This window comes from Panulirus ornatus, chromosome 22 (assembly GCF_036320965.1).
Source record: "Panulirus ornatus isolate Po-2019 chromosome 22, ASM3632096v1, whole genome shotgun sequence".
In the NCBI taxonomy this organism is placed as follows: Eukaryota; Metazoa; Arthropoda; class Malacostraca; order Decapoda; family Palinuridae; genus Panulirus; species Panulirus ornatus.
Window position 1 is genome coordinate 4,179,774 of NC_092245.1, and position 19,297 is coordinate 4,199,070.

General features: G+C 39.5%; 1 protein-coding gene across 5 annotated transcripts in view; it reads left to right on the top strand.

The window, feature by feature from the left end:
- The window catches only part of LOC139756501 (uncharacterized), a 192,685-nt gene that overhangs the window by 47,784 nt on the left and 125,604 nt on the right, over positions 1-19,297 (top strand). For all 5 annotated transcript variants that reach the window (XM_071675945.1, XM_071675944.1, XM_071675943.1 and 2 more), the window contains one exon: positions 3,523-3,657. In XM_071675945.1, coding sequence (XP_071532046.1) covers positions 3,531-3,657 — 127 coding nt within the window. In that variant the 5' untranslated portion in view covers positions 3,523-3,530. The remainder of the gene's footprint in view (positions 1-3,522; positions 3,658-19,297) is intronic.

Genomic DNA, 19,297 nt, shown 5'->3' on the forward strand with positions numbered 1-19,297 from the left:
TAAAACACTTTACTTCCTCCAGTTTTTCTCCATTCAAACTTACCCCCAAATTGACTTGACCCTCAACCCTACTGTACCTAATAACCTTGCTCTTATTCACATTTACTCTTAACTTTCTTCTTTCACACACTTTACCAAACTCAGTCACCAGCTTCTGCAGTTTCTTACATGAATCAGCCAACAGTGCTGTATCATCAGCAAACAACAACTGACTCACTTCCCAAGCTCTCTTATCCCCAACAGACTGCATACTTGCCCCTCTTTCCAAAACTCTTGCATTCACCTCCCTAACAACCCCATCCATAAACAAATTAAACAACCATGGAGACATCACACACCCCTGCCGCAAACCTACATTCACTGAGAACCAATCACTTTCTTCTCTTCCTACATGTACACATGCCTTACATCCTCGATAAAAACTTTTCACTGCTTCTGTCAACTTGCCTCCCACACCATATATTCTTAGTACCTTCCACAAAGCATCTCTATCAACTCTATTATATGCCTGTTTCCTTGCGCTACCTCGCAAATGCGGGAGACAGCGACAAAGCAAAATAATAATAATAAAATTTATGCTATTATTTATTTTGCTTTGCCGCTGTCTCCCGCGTTAGCGAGGTAGTGCAAGGAAACAGACGAAAGAATGGCCCAACCCACCCACATACACATGTATATACATACACATCCACACATGCAAATATACATACCTATACATCTCAATGTACACATATATATACACACACAGACATATATATATATATATATATATATATATATATATATATATATATATATATATATATATATATATATACACACATGTACATAATTCATACTGTGTGCCTTTATTTATTCCCAGTGCCACCTCACCACACATGGAATAACAACCCCCTCCCCCCTCATGTGTGCGAGGTAGCACTAGGAAAAGACAACAAAGGCCTCATTCGTTCACACTCAGTCTCTAGCTGTCATGTAATAATGCACCGAAACCACAGCTCCCTTTCCACATCCAGGCCCCACAGAACTTTCCATGGTTTACCCTAGATGCTTCACATGCCTTGGTTCAATCCATTAACAGCACGTCGACCCCGGTATACCACATCGTTCCAATTCACTCTATTCCTTGCACGCCATGGTGACATCACGCAGCCCTGCCTCACACCTATATGTATCCTAAAACTTTTGCTTAACTCTCCATCCATTCTTACACACATTTGCTCCATTATAGAAGGCCTTCACACCATCCAACAGTTGTCCTTCTTTAACATATATCCTGAACATATCCCATAAAGCATTCTACTCAGCTCTGTCATATGATTTCTCCAGATCCATAAAAGCTGCATACATCTTACCTTTTGCTAAATACTTTAACACAGTCATCTTTACAACAAAAATCTTATCCACACATCCCCTACCTTTCCTAAAACCCGTTAGCTCTTCTCTTATTCTGCATTCAGTCACTTTCATAATTCTGTTAGTTCATACTCTTGCACACACTTTCCTTGGTGTATTTAACATACTTCATTTTCATACTATTCGCCATTTCCCACATTAGCGAGGTAGCATTAAGAACAGAGGACTGGGCCTTTAAGGGAATATCCTCACCTGGCCCCCTTCTCTGTTCCTTCTTTTGGAAAATTAAAAAAAAAACAAGAGGGAAGGATTTCCAGCCACCTGCTCCCTTCCCTTTTAATCGCCTTCTATGACACGCAGGGAATACATGGGAAGTATTCTTTCTCCCCTATCCCCAGGGATAATTTAATTTAATTTAATTTAACATAATTTGATTTTATAATTTAGTTTAATTTAACATACTTATTGCCCTATAATTGCTACATACATCCTTAGCACCTTTTCCTTTGAATAAAGGAATGATAATAGCTTTCACCCAACCCTCAGGCACAACTTTTTGTTTCTATACTAAATTCCGTACAAGATGCATCCACTCTGTCATGCTTTCTCCTCTATACTTCATCCACTTCAGGTGCCTTTCTTTCCTTCAGCTTCTTTATGCCCTCCTTTCCTCCCTTTTTGCTATAGGCCCTTACACTTGTATCCTCTTCCTTCCATCCTCCATACCCATACATGTAACAATTGCTACATCCCCCTCCACATTCATCAGTTCTTCAAAATATTCTTTCTTTCTTTCACTTCCTCCATTCGATTCAGCAACTCCCCTTCCTAACTTCTCATATTAACATTTCCACTCTTACATCTTCCTCTTTCCTTTATCACCCTCTAGTATACTTTCTTATTATCCCAAAACTTTTCACTTAACTTCCATCCAAAATCTTCATCTCTTTTTTTTTGCAGTCTTGTATCTTTTGCTGACTTCCACTGGTACATTCATATCAAGCAATCTACCATATGCCATTTTCTTTTCTTCCACAGCATCTCTAATCTCTTCTTTCCACCATGCATTGCCTTTAATAGTATTTCTCTAAATGTTTCAAACCTTATTCACACATGGCTGCATTCCTACATTCCCTGCTTTTCCATCTAAACTTTCAGTTACCTTCCTTTCACACTCCTCTCCACATTTTTGTGATTCATTTTCCTCACTTCCCAACACCTTTACCTCTCCATTCTTCCTTACACCATACCTCCACTTCTCCGTTATTCTCATTTCCACAAGAACCACAAAATGGACAGTCAGCATCTAGCACAGGCCTTTCTCAATCTTTCAGCAGCTGCCACATAGTCAGTCAAAGCCGTTTGCTCTTCTCCATCATTCCTCATCCATGTATATCTGTGGATCATCTTGTGTTGAAAAAAGGTGCTTGCATGGAATAAACCCTCTCTTGGGACAAGTATCTGTAAGATTACTTTCATTCTTACTTACTACAGGCATTCCCCATTTACCAATTATCTCACCAATTTCATCACATTCCACTTTTGCATTCATGTCACCCAATATGACCATGTTTCTCTCATTCTCAAAACCATTTGTACAGTCATTCTAATTTCTCCAGAAAAGTTTCATTTCATCCTTACCTCTTAGTCTTCATATTCACAGGTACATATTCACATACCCATGTATATTTCACAATCCCAATCTTTCCTTTCACCCACACTGTTCTTGATCCATTCCATCCATGTAACACCCTCCCACACTGTGGATGATAGCAGAGTTGCACATCCCTCTTTCCTCTTCCCTGATAATTTTTATTCATTCCCATCCATGTCACACCTCCTTCCATGCCCTCCCATAACTTGCATTCATCTTTACCTCTTCATTGCTTATTATCACTTCTCCATCTGCTACACTTACTTTGGCTCCCATTTGTTCACACTATTCATCTGGAACACTACTGTGTATTTAATGAATATATTAGCTCAGCATATTAAATAACTTATTTGTATTTTGGGCTAAGGATGATGCACTTTTAGTCAGATTGTTTTTAATAAGGTAAGGAACCATTTTGTAACAGTAGCAAATTGATAGTTATCCTTAAACATTCTGATTTCCAGCAATCCTCATGCCCTTAATATATGGAACTTTGATGATTTCCTTTACAGATTGCCATATGGTTGCACCATCTTCCCTCTCACATCCAAAAGAATTGTTGATCAACATAGAAGCATATCACTATAAAGTCTGGATGACATCACGAGCAGCTTTCAACCTAACTTTCCCTTCGCCTGGATGGAAAGGTGAGTCATTTGTGCATAAGGGATATGTACACACACACACACACACACACACACACACACACACACACACACACACACACACACACTAAATGTTAATGAGTCACCTGAAGGTATGGACAGCTTCCTAAATGTGTTTGCAAGTGATGTAAAATTTATGAGGGAAGTGAAAAGTATGGAGGATTGCATCAGCTTATAAGGGAACCCAAACAGACTTCAAAGTTAGTTTAATACATGTCTGGTGAAATTTAGCCCAAGGAAATGTAATGAGGATGGGACAGAGCAAAAGAAGGCCTCAATATGATTATTAACTAGCAAGAAATAAGCTTCAGGATTGTGTGTGAAAAGGGCTTGGGAGTCTGTAGTGTCCCTAACCAGTCATCAGAGTCCCACATTAGAACAGTAAAGGAGACAAACTGTCTTCTGACAAATATCAGAATAGCCTTCAAGTATATGAATAATGGAATATTTAGCAAGCTGTTTATATCCTACATAAGGCTAAAGCTATGAATATGATTCTCAAGTTTGGTCATCACACCTGACAAAGCCCATTGAGCTAATAGAGAGGGTCAAGAGGATGGTAACAAATTTTTTTGTTTTTGGTACCAGAATTAGGAGAGCTAAATCACAGGGAAAGGTCAAAGGTTTTAAATTTGCCCACCTTAGAAGAAAGAAGTGTTAGGCATGATCTGATCACTGCCTTTAAGTTTTTAAAAAAGATTGATATGGACGGTGAACAGCTCTTTAAGAAATCTAGGGATAGAGCAACCAGAGGATATAATATGAAATACAGTAAGACACTTGTTGGAAAAGATGTTAAGAATTACTTTTATATCATGAGAGTGGTGGATGAATGGAATAGGATGTCTGAGGGCATGATTAATGCAAACAGCATTGATAGATTTAAGAAGTATAATAATAGAGGGTGTTGAATAGATGGGGCTTCACAAGAGTAAAACTTCTGCCCCATACAATAAAAGTAGGTAATTACACCAACACACACACACACACACACATACACACACACACACACACACACACACACACACACACATACTGATGGAGGTGCTCTCAGACTCAATACGATCATAATGTAACAGCAACTAAGTTTCAGAATTCTGTGTGAGGACGTGGGAGTTGACATTGTCCCTGACCTGTTACCAGAGTCCCATGCTAGGAGAGTGAGTGATTAAGGAGACAAGCTATATGCTGGCAGTTATTAGAATAGCTTTCTTGCAAGTATATGGATAAGGAAATTTTTAACAAGCATTTCATGATCTACATTAGGCCAAGACTAGAATATTCCTTTCAAGTTTGTCAGTACACCTATAGAAACACAAGTTGTGGTAGGGAAGATCCTGGTGGAAACAGAATTAGAATTACTGAGTTACAGGAAAAGGCTGGAGGCTGTAGATGTGCTGACCAACAATGTGGATGAACAGTTCGAGAGATGTAATGTAGGAATAAAGCAACCAGAGCACATGACATGAAATTAAGAAACTTGTTTAAAAGGATGTAAAGAAATACTTTTATTGTATAAGAGTTGTAGATAAATGGAACATAATGAGTGAGGACATTGTTGATGTTAATGCAGAATGCATACATAATTTTAAAGAGTGTTTATAACAGTATAAAATGTCCAAGAGATGGTGTGCCATGAATGTAAAACTCCTGCCTGCATAGAACAAACACACACACGCACACATTGTGGGACCTGATCACAGCATTTAAGATCAGTGACATGGACTGAGAACAGTTCTTTGAGAGATGTAGTGGTAAAGCAACAAGGGAACATAACCTGAAATTAAGCCAGGAGCTTGTTCAAAAAGATGTAAAGAAATACTTTGATAGTGTAAGAATGGTAGATGAATGGAACAGATTGACTGATGATCTGGTTAGTGCAGAGAGCTTACATGAATTTGATTAGTTGTATAGTAGTAGAGAACATTCAAGAGATTGGGTCCCACTGGTGAAACTCCCTCCTCGTTTGGTGCAGATAGGTAATTGCAAATAGGTAATTACATACACACAGTTGTTGAAGTTAGTCTGATGCATGGTTGATGAAAGTCTACCTGAGTAGATGTAATGATGGAATAAAGTGAAAGGAGGCCCGAATACATTATTTTCTGGTAGGAAATAAGCTTTAGAATTCTGTGTGTGAGAAGGTGCTTGGGAGTTAACATTGTCCCTAATCTGTCAACTGATTTCTATGTTAGGAGAGTAATTAAGAAGACTTTGTTTGCTGGCACATATTAGAATAGCTTACAGTGTGTGTATAAAGCAACATTTAGCAAGCTTTTCATAATCTTCATGAGAAGAGTAGAATATGCTCATCAAGTTTGGTCTTTGCTCTTAAAGCTTTAAGCATCAAGTGGTAATAAAAAAGATTCAGAAGAGGGTAACAAAGATGGCAATAGAGTTGAGAGGGAAGGTCTAGAGGCTGTATGTTTGACCTCCTTGGAAGACAGAAGAGTGAGGGGTGACTTAATCACAGATTTTAAGATTTTAAAACAGATTGATGACAAAGATAGTGGACATAGGGATAGAACAATAAGAAGAAATAACATGAAATTAAGCAAGAGCCATGTCAAAAGCACTTTTATCATATAAGAGTGATGGATGAATGGAATGAAATGACTGAACATGTGTGGTGTTTATGGACATACAGAAATGTTAGACGTTGTATGATAGGAATTGTTCAAAATATTGGGCCTGATGAGTGTAGAACTCGTTCTCTATAGAGTACAAATAGACAATTACACACACACTTACACGCAAGTATCCAGTCCTACCTTGAACTTGAGCTCTTTTGTCATTGATTAACTATTCACTACTTTGACCTTCTAGTTTATGTAATTCCTCAGCTGTGTATATTCAGCTGAATGGCTGTTTGCTTTCAACAAACCTTTCTTTATTATTTTTTGTACACACACACACACACGCACATGCACACACACACACACACACACACACACACACACACACACACACACACACACACACTCACACACTCACACACACACACACACACACACACACACACACATGCAAAAAGATTATGTGTGTAGAACATTGAAGATGTTTGTAGATACTCAAGAGAGACCTGAAATACTGTTCAAGATGTTTGTTGAAAAAGGCAAATTGCAAAGGTAGTGAAAAAAGGACAAATGTCACATCATTATCTGTGGGAAGAGGCACCAAATTAGACCATTGTCCTTAACGAGTGTGGTCTGTGTCTGTAAGATTCTGGATATGATAGTCAGAAAACAAATGGATGACAATTTACTCTGGTGAAATTGCCTAAGTTAGAGAAAGCATGGTTTTAAGGAAAGGAGGGAATTTGTAATGAACTTAGATTTCCAAAAGACAATGACCTTTGTCTTAGACAAAATGTAAGGCTTAGTGGATTTTTTTTTTTTTTATCCCTGCTGCCAGAAAGCATTTGACACTATTAGATAGGAGGCAGATTAAGAAGCAGGATCACGAGGCAGGAATAGAGGGTGTCTCCTTCAGTGGGTGGAAAATTATCTTATTGGAAGGGAACATAGGATGCATATCAGAGGAGCCTTCTCAGATGGTTTGAGGTTACTACAAGAATACCTATCGGGCTCTGTTGTGGGACCATTGTTCTTCAATGTGAATGGCTTGCTAGATGGTATGGACTCCTTCTTGAATATGTTTGTAGATTGCAGTGGTCATGTGGGAAGTGAAAGGCATCAACTTACTGACTTCAGAATTGGTGTAGATATGATTATTACCTAACAGGAAATAAATTGCAGGATTGTGTGTAAGAAATACTTGGGAATTGACATTGTTCCTGGTCTAACATAGAGTCCTAGGCAGTGACATTACTCCTGGTCCAACATTAGGAGAATGCTTAAGGAGACTAACTGTCTATAAGCAGATATTAGAATTATATTCTTGTTCATAGCAAGAGAAGCACAGTTAATAGAGAAGGTCTTAGGGAATTAACAAAAAGATGGTAATGGAATGAAGAGAGCTGAGTTATGAGAAAAGGCTGGAGGCCTTAGATTTGTCCACCTTGGAAGAGAAAAGAGAGAGGACTGACCTGATCATGACCTTTATATTTAAAACAGATTGATTATGTATAGAATAAACAGTTCTTCAAGGGATGTAGGTATAGAACAACCAAATGAGATAACATTTGATTAAACAAGAAACTTGTTAAGAATGATGTAGAGGAGTAAATTTAAAGTATGAGTGGTGGTTGAATGGAATGAAATGAATAAAGACACGGGAAGTGAAGACAGCATACAAAACTTTTAAAAGTTCTGCAACATTCGAGAATGTTCACGAGATGGGGCTTTCAAGGGTAAATTTCATTCTCCATGTAGTACAAAATAGATGATTACATTTGCAAGGCAAACATGGGAGACAACAAATGGGGCAACAGTTCAAAGCAGCCTCATCAGTATGGCAGAAAGGTCAGAAATGTTAAGTGATGGATGTGTTAGACTGAAAGTACTGTATACAAACACAGTAAAGGTAAAGAGCTGGAAGTCAGGGATCAAATAAGAGAAAATGCACCTTGTATTATCAAAGTTGTGGTGGCAGAACTAACGAAGAGATTAGAGTGCACTTGTTCTCTTGTAAGGGAAACATGTTAGCAAGGATGGAAAGAGAAGGCAAAGGAGGGGGAGGATATGTCCTTCCTGGAAGAGACAGCTTTAATTTTGGAAATGCTAGTTGATTTCCCATTCAAACAGTGAATAGTGGTATTGATGTAATATGATACTCTAAAGAATATTAAGCAACTTGAACAAGTATTCATTGAAAATAATGAGGGAATACAAAGGAATATGCAAAGGAATAATCAAAGGAATTCAAATAGCAACAGACTATTGGGTCTTTTTGAGGCTGTTTGTGATAGTGAAAGATATCAGAAATTTACAGAATAGTGTGATAAAAGTTAAAGGGCATACAGATAATTCAAGGAGAAAATTCTGCAAATCGTCATTTTGACTGTGGAGGCACAAATAATGAAAGTCTTGAAGTGAAGCGTCCATTCTTCATCTGTTTTCTGATGCTACCTTGTTGGTGCACGAATCTGTGTTGAAGTATGATAAATGGATATAATATTCATAGTGCTGCTTTCAACCACCCCTGCTTGGCAAATTGTTTCAAGTGTTGATCCTGTTGAAGAAAAAGTACTTCACCTCATTGCAGGTAAATTGTTTGCCCATGAGTTTATATCCATTTCTACGAATAAAATCAGACAAATCAATTCTTAGATAACCTGATAGATCAAGATTATCAAAGCCTTTGATCATTTGAATACTTGTATTTGATCACCTCTTACCCTTCTCTTTTTTAAGCTAAACAGATTCATTTAATCTCATTGGATTTGTTTCTCCATTCTTGGAATCATCTTGGTAGTTTGATGCTTTACTCTCTCCGTTCTGTCTGTGTCTTTTTAAGGCAGTGTGACCAAAACTGAGCAGCATTCAAGATGTGGATGAACCAATGAATTATAGAGAGTAAGGTTGATTTCCTTGGACATAGATTTGAAGGATCTACCTGTGAAATTAAGAATTTTTTTCATTCTTTTCACTGTTTCTTTGCCCTCTTTACTTTGGTTTAGGTCATTAGAGGTAATGACAGCCAAGCCTTTTTCCTCATTTACCTTCAGCATATCAACAGAATTCATGCTGCAGTTTGCTTTTTCATTTTCACTACCAGTATGTGAAACTTTGCACTTATCAATATTGAAATTCATTTGTCACTTATGGGCCCAGTTCATCAGTTTGTCTAAGTCAGTTTGAAGCTGTAGACGTTCAAGTTTGTTGTAGATTTATTTTTCAGCTTTGTATTATCAGCGAATTTTGATCATTTGCATTGCAGCCCTTTATCAATATCAATAATGAGAAATGGAATTGGTCCCAGGACTGACCCTTATGGCACTCCACTTTTTATGTATAACTTGACCATTAATTACTTACTACTTTTTGTTTACAGCCAGTTAACCAGTTTTCTATCCGTTGAAGTACAACCCCATCAATGCCATGTGACTTAATTTATGCTAGTAATCTTTGATTCATTACTTTTGTCTTACATGTTGAATATACAATAAACCCTCGATTTCTTGGACCCCAGTATAATGAATTTCAGATTTAACGGACAAATGATAATACAGTACATTAGTTGATAATGATTTGAAAAATAAAAATAAAATAAAAAAATCTCAAACATTGCAACATGCGTATTTCTTATCACACTTGTTTTTGGTATCATGGAGTAGACTCACTTAGTTACATTCTTAGTCTGCCTCAAGCTATCGTGCAGTCAGGTTGTGCACAGAGTGTTTCTATTATTTCAGAATTTTGAATATATTTCAGAACTTTGCAATCTTTACAATTCAAAATGGCATCATGTGATTGTAAGAGGTGCAAAGAAAGCAGATAGTCCATCGTCACTTTATTATGAAGAAGTATCCTCTCACAGGAGAGGGGTGTCATCACCTCTGTCTCTGTCTAACTCCTGCCTCCAACTGCCCAGTGAACATTTCCATGCTGCCGGGTGCTCTCACAAACTATCATACCACACACTAAACCATACACTCTTTCATGAGATTTTGGTAACTAGATGTGACTTGGTGCAACAAGAAACAAAACTTAAAACAAGAAAACAAAAAAATTAATTAGAATTTGACAAAGCATTAGGCAAATATAAACACATACCACTGCTCAGCAACAATACACTTCCTTCACATGTGAGCAAAGCAAAAATGAATACAAATTAGTGTGTTCACTCTTCGCAGGAGTCATCACAAACATAATCTTGCTAGTGTGTGGGACAGTGTCTCACAAAGTGTGGGTGCTGCCACCTGAAGTTGGATATTGCCACAACTGGGAGTGAAGCCACTGCTGGTGGGTATTCTCCTTGACCCATGGGTATCATAGGGATCAGTGAAACCTGGGGTTGTAGGTGATGTCAGTTTCACAAAGAGAGGTTGGCCACTGCCATCAAGCTTCACTGAGTATTGGCTATGCAGTTTCACCTCCACTTCCACACATGACCTGTCCCACACCTTCGAAGCAATGACCTGCATACAGATGGGGGTGCCTATGGACAGGTGGGGCAGCGTAGCAGTGTCACCTGCTGGGCCACCCTGCACGAGAGCCTGGCTTTCTGCTATGGCCTACTCCCTGTTTCACAGAGTAGTTCACTGTCGCTGGCTTATCAGATAACGTTGCTGGCCGCAGGAACACCATCTTGCAACTGTCTTCCTGCTGCTAGCAGTGTGGATGACTCACCTCCCTCACGTGAGGATTGTTGAAGTATTGGAGCATGGCCTGATTCTTTTTGCTGTTGAGCAGGCTGTGTCCAACACTCGTGTTGCCCCTCAAGACCTGTTTGGGTGCCTTTACTGCTGCTTTGGCGCATCTATTTGACTGGTGAAGTGGGCTGAGGAGATGTGGGCCATGTCTCCCCATTTTTTTTGTAGAAAGCTTCCATCTCCTCCTGAAGAAGGTGAGCAACCTTGCAATAACTTGGGATTTTCCCTGCATAAGTTCAAATTTTAGGGAGAATAAAAAGATGTTCTGGAAGGAGGTAAATAAAGTGCGTAAGACAAGGGAGCAAATGGGAACTTCAGTGAAGGGCGCAAATGGGGAGGTGATAACAAGTAGTGGTGATGTGAGAGGGAGATGGAGTGAGTATTATGAAGGTTTGTTGAATGTGTTTGATGATAGAGTGGCAGATATAGGGTGTTTTGGTCGAGGTGGTGTGCAAAGTGAGAGGGTTAGGGAAAATGATTTGGTGAACGGAGAAGAGGTAGTGAAAGCTTTGCGGAAGATGAAAGCCGGCAAGGCAGCAGGATTGGATGGTATTGCAGTGGAATTTATTAAAAAAGGGGGTGACTGTATTGTTGACTGGTTGGTAAGGTTATTTAATGTATGTATGACTCATGGTGAGGTGCCTGAGGATTGGTGGAATGCGTACATAGTGCCATTGTACAAAGGCAAAGGGGATAAGAGTGAGTGCTCAAATTACAGAGGTATTAGTTTGTTGAGTATTTCTGGTAAATTATATTGAGAGGGTGAAGGCATGTACAGAGCATCAGATTGGGGAAGAGCAGTGTGGTTTCAGAAGTGGTAGAGGATGTGTGGATCAGGTGTTTGCTTTGAAGAATGTATGTGAGAAATACTTAGAAAAGCAAATGGATTTGTATGTAGGATTTATGGATCTAGAGACGGCATATGATAGAGTTGATAGAGATGCTCTGTGGAAGGTATTAAGAATATATGGTGTGGGAAGCAAGTTGTTAGAAGCAGTGAAAAGTTTTTATCGAGGATGTAAGGCATGTGTACGTGTAGGAAGAGAGGAAAGTGATTGGTTCTCAGTGAATGTAGGTTTGCGGCAGGGGTGTGTGATGTCTCCGTGGTTGTTTAATTTGTTTATGGATGGGGTTGTTAGGGAGGTGAATGCAAGAGTTTTGGAAAGAGGGGCAAGTATGAAGTCTGTTGTCGATGAGAGAGCTTGGGAAGTGAGTCAGTTGTTGTTCGCTGATGATACAGCGCTGGTGGCTGATTCATGTGAGAAACTGCAGAAGCTGGTGACTGAGTTTGGTAAAGTGTGTGAAAGAAGAAAGTTAAGAGTAAATGTGAATAAGAGCAAGGTTATTAGGTACAGTAGGGTTGAGGGTCAAGTCAATTGGGAGGTAAGTTTGAATGGAGAAAAACTGGAGGAAATAAAGTGTTTTAGATATCTGGGAGTGGATCTGGCAGCGGATGGAACCATGGAAGTGGAAGTGAATCATAGGGTGGGGGAGGGGGCGAAAATCCTGGGAGCCTTGAAGAATGTTTGGAAGTCAAGAACATTATCTCGGAAAGCAAAAATGGGTATGTTTGAAGAAATAGTGGTTCCAACAATGTTGTATGGTTGCGAGGCGTGGGCTATGGATAGAGTTGTGCGCAGGAGGGTAGATGTGCTGGAAATGAGATGTTTGAGGACAATGTGTGGTGTGAGGTGGTTTGATCGAGTAAGTAACTTAAGGGTAAGAGAGATGTGTGGAAATAAAAAGAGCGTGGTTGAGAGAGCAGAAGAGGGTGTTTTGAAATGGTTTGGGCACGTGGAGAGAATGAGTGAGGAAAGATTGACCAAGAGGATATATGTGTTGGAGGTGGAGGGAATGAGGAGAAGTGGGAGACCCAATTGGAGGTGGAAAGATGGAGTGAAAAAGATTTTGTGTGATCGGGGCCTGAACATGCAGGAGGGTGAAAGGAGGGCAAGGAATAGAGTGAATTGGAGCGATGTGGTATACCGGGGTTGACGTGCTGTCAGTGGATTGAATCAAGGCATGTGAAGCGTCTGGGGTAAACCATGGAAAGCTGTGTAGGTATGTATATTTGCGTGTGTGGACGTATGTATATACATGTGTATGGGGGTGGGTTGGGCCATTTCTTTCGTCTGTTTCCTTGTGCTACCTCGCAAACGCGGGAGACAGCGACAAAGCAAAAAAAAAAAAAAAAAAAAAAGTTCAAATCCTACTCACTGCACCTTATAAGAGGTGCAATGAAGGCAGATAGTCTGTCCTCACTATTATAAGAAGTATCCTGTCACAGGATAGGGATGGTATCACCTCTATCAGTTTGACTCCTGGCTTCAACTGCCCAGCGAGTGAACTCATGCTGCTGGCTGCCTGCCGCCCAACTATTGTACCTCACACTAAACCCTTCAGTAATATAGAAGCTATAAGAAAAAGTGTGAACTTAAATGTGACACAGAAATATGTTACATTTGATTTAACAGACTTTCAGCTTTGATGGACACCCCTTCCCCCTATTAATCTGTTAGATTGAGGGTTTACTGTATCATAAAAGAATTCAAACAGATTTGTCAGACATGAGCAATTTTGTCAATAACCATGCTGAGTATCATTTATTAGGTGATGGTCCTCTAAATGATTTACAATCTTATCGTAGATAATGGTTTGAATAAGTTTTCCAAGCACAGACAAGTAGCTAATGGGATGATAATTTCTGAATAGTGACTTACTAAATTTTTTGAATATCAGTGTTACAATGGCTGACTTCCATTCATCTGGAACTTTTCCTGTAGCAAGTGACTTAATGGAGAGGATGGACAAGGGCTTAACTATCTCATTTTTTGCCTCTTTCATTGTTCCTAGATAAATTTATTGGAGCCTGCCGTTTTTATTTTTATTCTGTTTATTACTGAAAGTTATTATTGTTATACTTAATTGCCATCTTGCGCGTCAGCAAGTCAGCGCAAGGATACAGACGGGGAATAGCCCAACCCACCCACATACACATGTATATACGTAAATGCCCATACACGCACATATACATACATATACATTTCAACATATACATACATATTCATACACAGACAGATACATATATACACATGCACATATTCATACTTGCTGCCTTTATCCATTCCTGTCGCCACCTAACCACACATGAAATAGCACTCCTCCCTCAAGCAAGGTAGTGCCATGAAAGGACAAAAAAAAATACCACATTCGTTCACACTTAGTCTCTAGCTGTCATGTGTAATGCACCAACACCACAGCTCCATTTCCAAATCCAGGCCCCACAAACTTTTCCATGGTTTAACCCAGATGCTTCACATGCCCTGGTTCAATCCATTGACAGCATGTCGACCACGGAATACCACATCGTTCCAGTTCACTCTATTCCTTGCATGCCTTTCACCCTCCTGCATGTTCAGGCCCTGATCACTCAAAATCTTTTTCACTCCATCTTTCCACCTCCAGTTTGGTCTCCCGCTTCTCCTTCTTCCCTCCACCTCTGACACATATATCCTCTTTGTCAATCATTCCTCACTCATTCTCTCCATGTGTTCAACCAATTCAGTACACCATCTTCTGCTCTCTGAACCACACACATTTTATTACCACACATCTCTCTTACCCTTTCATTACTTACTCGATCAAACCACCTCACACCACATAACGTCTTCAAACATTGCATTTCCAACACATCCACCCTCCTTCGCACAACTGTATCTATAGTCCATGCCTTACAACCATGTAACATTGTTGGAACCACTATTATTTCAAACATGCCCATTTTTGCCATCCGAGATAATGTTCTCACGTTCCACACATTCTTAAATACTCCCAGAGCCTTCGCCCCCTCCCCCACCCTGCGACTTACTTCACTTCCTCCAGTATGTCTTCGGCTTTTATGTCAGTTTGTTGAAGAACATTCTCCCCTCTTATCAGTGAAAATGGATTTGGGACATGGGTTATGTCTTGAATCATAAATACTGTTGCAAGAAAGTCATTCAGTATTTTTGCTATGGCTTAATTTTCATGAAGCAAGTCACTGTTTGTAATAATTAAAGGACTTTTTGACTGAGTAATGACTCTTGTTTGTAACATAACTATAAAACTCCTTAGGATTTCTTTTACTGTTTTCAACAATATACATTTCATTTTGACATTTACTTTATTGTATAATCTCATACTTTCTCTGAGCATATTTACCTCCCGTCCTCAGTTAAGTTGGTCTTTGGATTCTTTCAGTTTCTTGTAAACTACTTTCTTACATAACAAAGACTTTTTATTTCACTGCTCCACCACCTTGGTTTATTTTTAGAAATAGACTGTCTACTGTATATTGGCACGTATGCTTCCTCTGCTGCTTTGAAGGTTGCTGTGAAGGTTTTTCAAGCTACATTCATGTTATTTTTATTTACAGTATCATCTCAGTTTTGCTTGTTGAGAAGAATTCAAAGATTATTAAGATTTGCACGTTTAAAATCCGGTATTTTTGTGATTCATTTTGACCATCATTACATGTAGTGTTAAAGGCAACCTCAAAAGTGGTTTGTCATTGATCAGTTATAGCAAACTTTTCTGTAACCTCAACATCATTAACGAGATCCTCACTTGTAGTAAGAACTAAATCTTATATATTCTTGTGTGTAGGTTTGTTAACTAATTGGATTTGGGCACTATCAAGCATATTTAGATAGAGTCCACGCTTGGAACTGCTGGAAAGGGGTTCTACCCATTTAGGTATACCAGTATTTTTAAATCTCTTACTCTTGATGTCTGTGTGGGGGGGCTTATAAATTAGTCCTACTCCTGTTTTTTTTATGTAGGCTTATAAACTAGTCCTGCTCTTATTTTATATGTAGTTTATCTTTAAATTCTACAAAACCAAAGTTGAGATTTCCAGTGACTGCAACAGTTTTTTCTATGGGATTTTAATGAGCGTTAACAAAGTGCTGGACACCACTGCTTTTTGAGCTTCGCTGCCTCTGGAAACACTGTGCTGGAGATGCCTCTGCCAGTGACTTGTTAAGGGTGAGGCACAAAAGTCTAAGAAGTGGCATTGGAGTCTAGCAGTTATGCTGAGGGTTACAAGGAACGAGCGATTGAGAGTGATCGTGCTGAATGTGAATGGGATGACTGGGGAGAAAAAAAGGAGGGAGATTGTAGGGAGGTGTAAAAGTTGTAGCATAGCCATTTTAGAGATTGAGGAAGCTATATTCTTGGGCAGAGTGTGTGGAGTGCAGATGGAAATGATGAATCCAAGTTATGGGAGGGCTTGGAAAGAGATGTGGTATGGATGGGAATGAGTGGAAATTACCAGGGAAGAGGAAAAGAAAGATGTGCAATTCTGCTATCACCAAGAGTATGGGAGGGTGTTACTGAGCATGGATGGAATGGCTCAAGAATTGTGTGGGTGAAAAGAAAGATTGGGATTGTGAAATATGCAAGGGTATTTGTATATGTGTTTGCGAATATGAAGACTGTACGAGGTAAGGATGTAATGAAGCTAATCTGGAAGAATTTCAGTGACTGTATAAATGGTTTTGAGAAAGAGAAATGTGGCCATATTGGGTGATATGAGTGTGAAAGTGAAATGTGATGAAATTGGTGAGATAGTTGGTAAATGGGAAGTTTCTGGAGTAAATGAGAATGGAAGTTATCTTGTGGATATTTGTGCTGAAGGGTTTATTCCTTGCGAACACTATTTTTCAGCACAAGATGATAGATACACATGGATGAGGAGTGATGGAAGAGAAGGACAAAAGGCTTTGATTGACTATGTGGCAGTGGATGAAAGATGAGAAAGGCTGTTTTGGATGCTAGAGTCGTGAGAGGATTCTTTGGAGATTCTGACCATTTCGCTGTTCTTGTGGGGATAAGGATCAAGAAGTGGAGGTATGGTTTAAGGAAGAATGAAGAGGCAAAAGTGTTGGCATATGAGAAGATGAATCAGAAAAAATGCACAGAGGAGTATGAAAGGATGGTAACTGAAAGCTTAGATGGAAGTGTGTGAATGAGGTGTTTAAAATGTTTAGAGAAATACTAGTAAATGTTGTAGAATCAGTAGTTGGATACAAGTTAGTGGGATACAGGAATAAGGAGGGCAATGCATAGTGGACAGAAGAGGTTAGAAATGCTGTATAAGAGTTAGATTGCTCAGTATGAATGTACCAGTGGAAGTTCAGCAAAGGAGGGAAGAATACAGAATATGTATGCTGATGTTAAGAAGCAGATAGAGAAAAGCAAAGAAAGAGTAGATGAAAACTTTGGAAGAAAGTTAGTGAAAAGTTTTGGGATAATAAGAAACTGTAGGGAAGTAGGTGAAAAAGGAAAGAGGTGGATGTAGAATTGGAAATGTTGATGTGAGAAGTAAGAAAGAGGAACTACTTAATCAAATGGAGGAAGTGAAAGGAAGATGGAAAGAGTGTTTTGAAGAACTGATGAGTGTGGGAAAAGGGAAGGCAGCAGTTGTTACATGCATGGGTTTGGAGGATAGAAGGAAGAGGGTACAAGTGCAGGGGCCTATAGCAGAGAAGGAGGAAGAAGGGCAATAATGAGGCTTAGGGTGGGAAACGCACTTGGAGTGGATGGAATTACAGCTGAAAGTATGGAGGAGAAAGTGTGATAGAGTGGATGCATTTTTTATTTAGCGTGGAAAGAAAAGGTTGTGCCATAGGATTGGGTGAAAGCTAATAATGTTCCTTTATTGTAAGGAAAAGGTGTGAAGGATGTATTTTTCATTATTATTATTATACTTAGTCGCTTTCTCTCATGTTAGCAAGGCAGAGCAAGGAAACAGACAAAAAAATGGCCCAACCCACCCACACACGCACATATGCATACCTATACATTTTAACGTATCCATACATATACATACACAGATATCAACATATATGAACATGTACATAATCATACTTGCTGCCTTCATCCATTCCCGTCGAAACCCTGCTACACATGAAACAGCACCCCCATGCATGTGTGCGAGGTAGCACTATGAAAAGACAACAAATGCCACATCTATTCATACTCAGTCTCTAGCTATCATGCGTAATGCACTGAAACTACAGCTTCCTTTCCACATCCAGGCTCCACAAAACTTTCCATGGTTTACTCCAGACGCTTCACATGCCCTGGTTCAATCCATTGACATTACAGCGACCCCGGTATATCACATCATTCCAATTCATTCTATTCCTTGCACACCTTTCACCCTCCTGTATGTTCAGGCCTTGATCGCTCAAAATTTTTTTCACTCCATCCTTCCACCTCCAATTTGGTCTCCCACTTTTCCTCGTTCCCTCCACCTCTGACACATATATCCTCTTTGTCAATCTTTTCTCACTCATCCTCTCCATTTGACCAAACCATTTCAGTACACCCTCTTCTGCTCTCTCTACCACACTCTTTTTTATTTCCACACATCTCTCTTACCCTTCCATTACTTACTCGATCAAACCAACTCACACCACATATGGCCTCAAACATTTCATTTCCAACACATCCACCCTCCTCTGCACAACCCTATCTATAGCCCATGCCCCTTAACCATATATCATTGTTGAAACCACTATTCCTTCAAACATACCCATTTTTGCTCTCCGAGATAACGTTCTCGCCATCCACACATTCTTCAATGCTCCCAGAACCTTCGCCCCCTCCCCCACCCTGGACTCACTTCTGCTTCCATGGTTCCATATGCTGCTGAATCCACTCCCAGCTATCTAAAACACTTCAGTTCTACGAAGTGAGGGATGTATGTAGCAATGATAGGGGAATAAGTCTGTTAAGTATACCTGGAAAAGTGTATGCAAGAATATTAATTGACAGAGTGATGGAAGTGACTGAATGCAAATAAGTGAAGAGCTAGGTGGTTTTAGGAAAGGTAGGGAATGTGTAGATCATATTTTTGTGGTAAACATAAGTGTGGAAAAGTATTTAGCGAAAGGTAAGAAGTTGTGCGAGGTGGTTTGATCGAGTAAGTAACAATAGGATAAGAGAGATGTGTGGTAATAAAAAGAGTGTGGTTGAGAGAGCAGAAGAGGGTGTTTTGAAATGGTTTAGTCACATGGAGAGAATGAGTGAGGAAAGATTGACCAAGAGGATATATGTGTCAGAGGTGGAGGGAATAAGGAAGTGGGAGACCAAATTGGTGGTGGAAAGATGGAGTGGAAAAGATTTTGAGTGGTCGGGGCCTGAACATGCAGGAGGGTGAAAGGCGTGCAAGGAATAGAGTGAACTGGAACGATGTGGTATACTGTGGTCGATGTGCTGTCAGTGGATTGAACCAGGGTATGTGAAGTGTCTAGGGTAAACCATAGAAAGTTTTGTGGGGCCTGGATGTGGAAAGGGAGC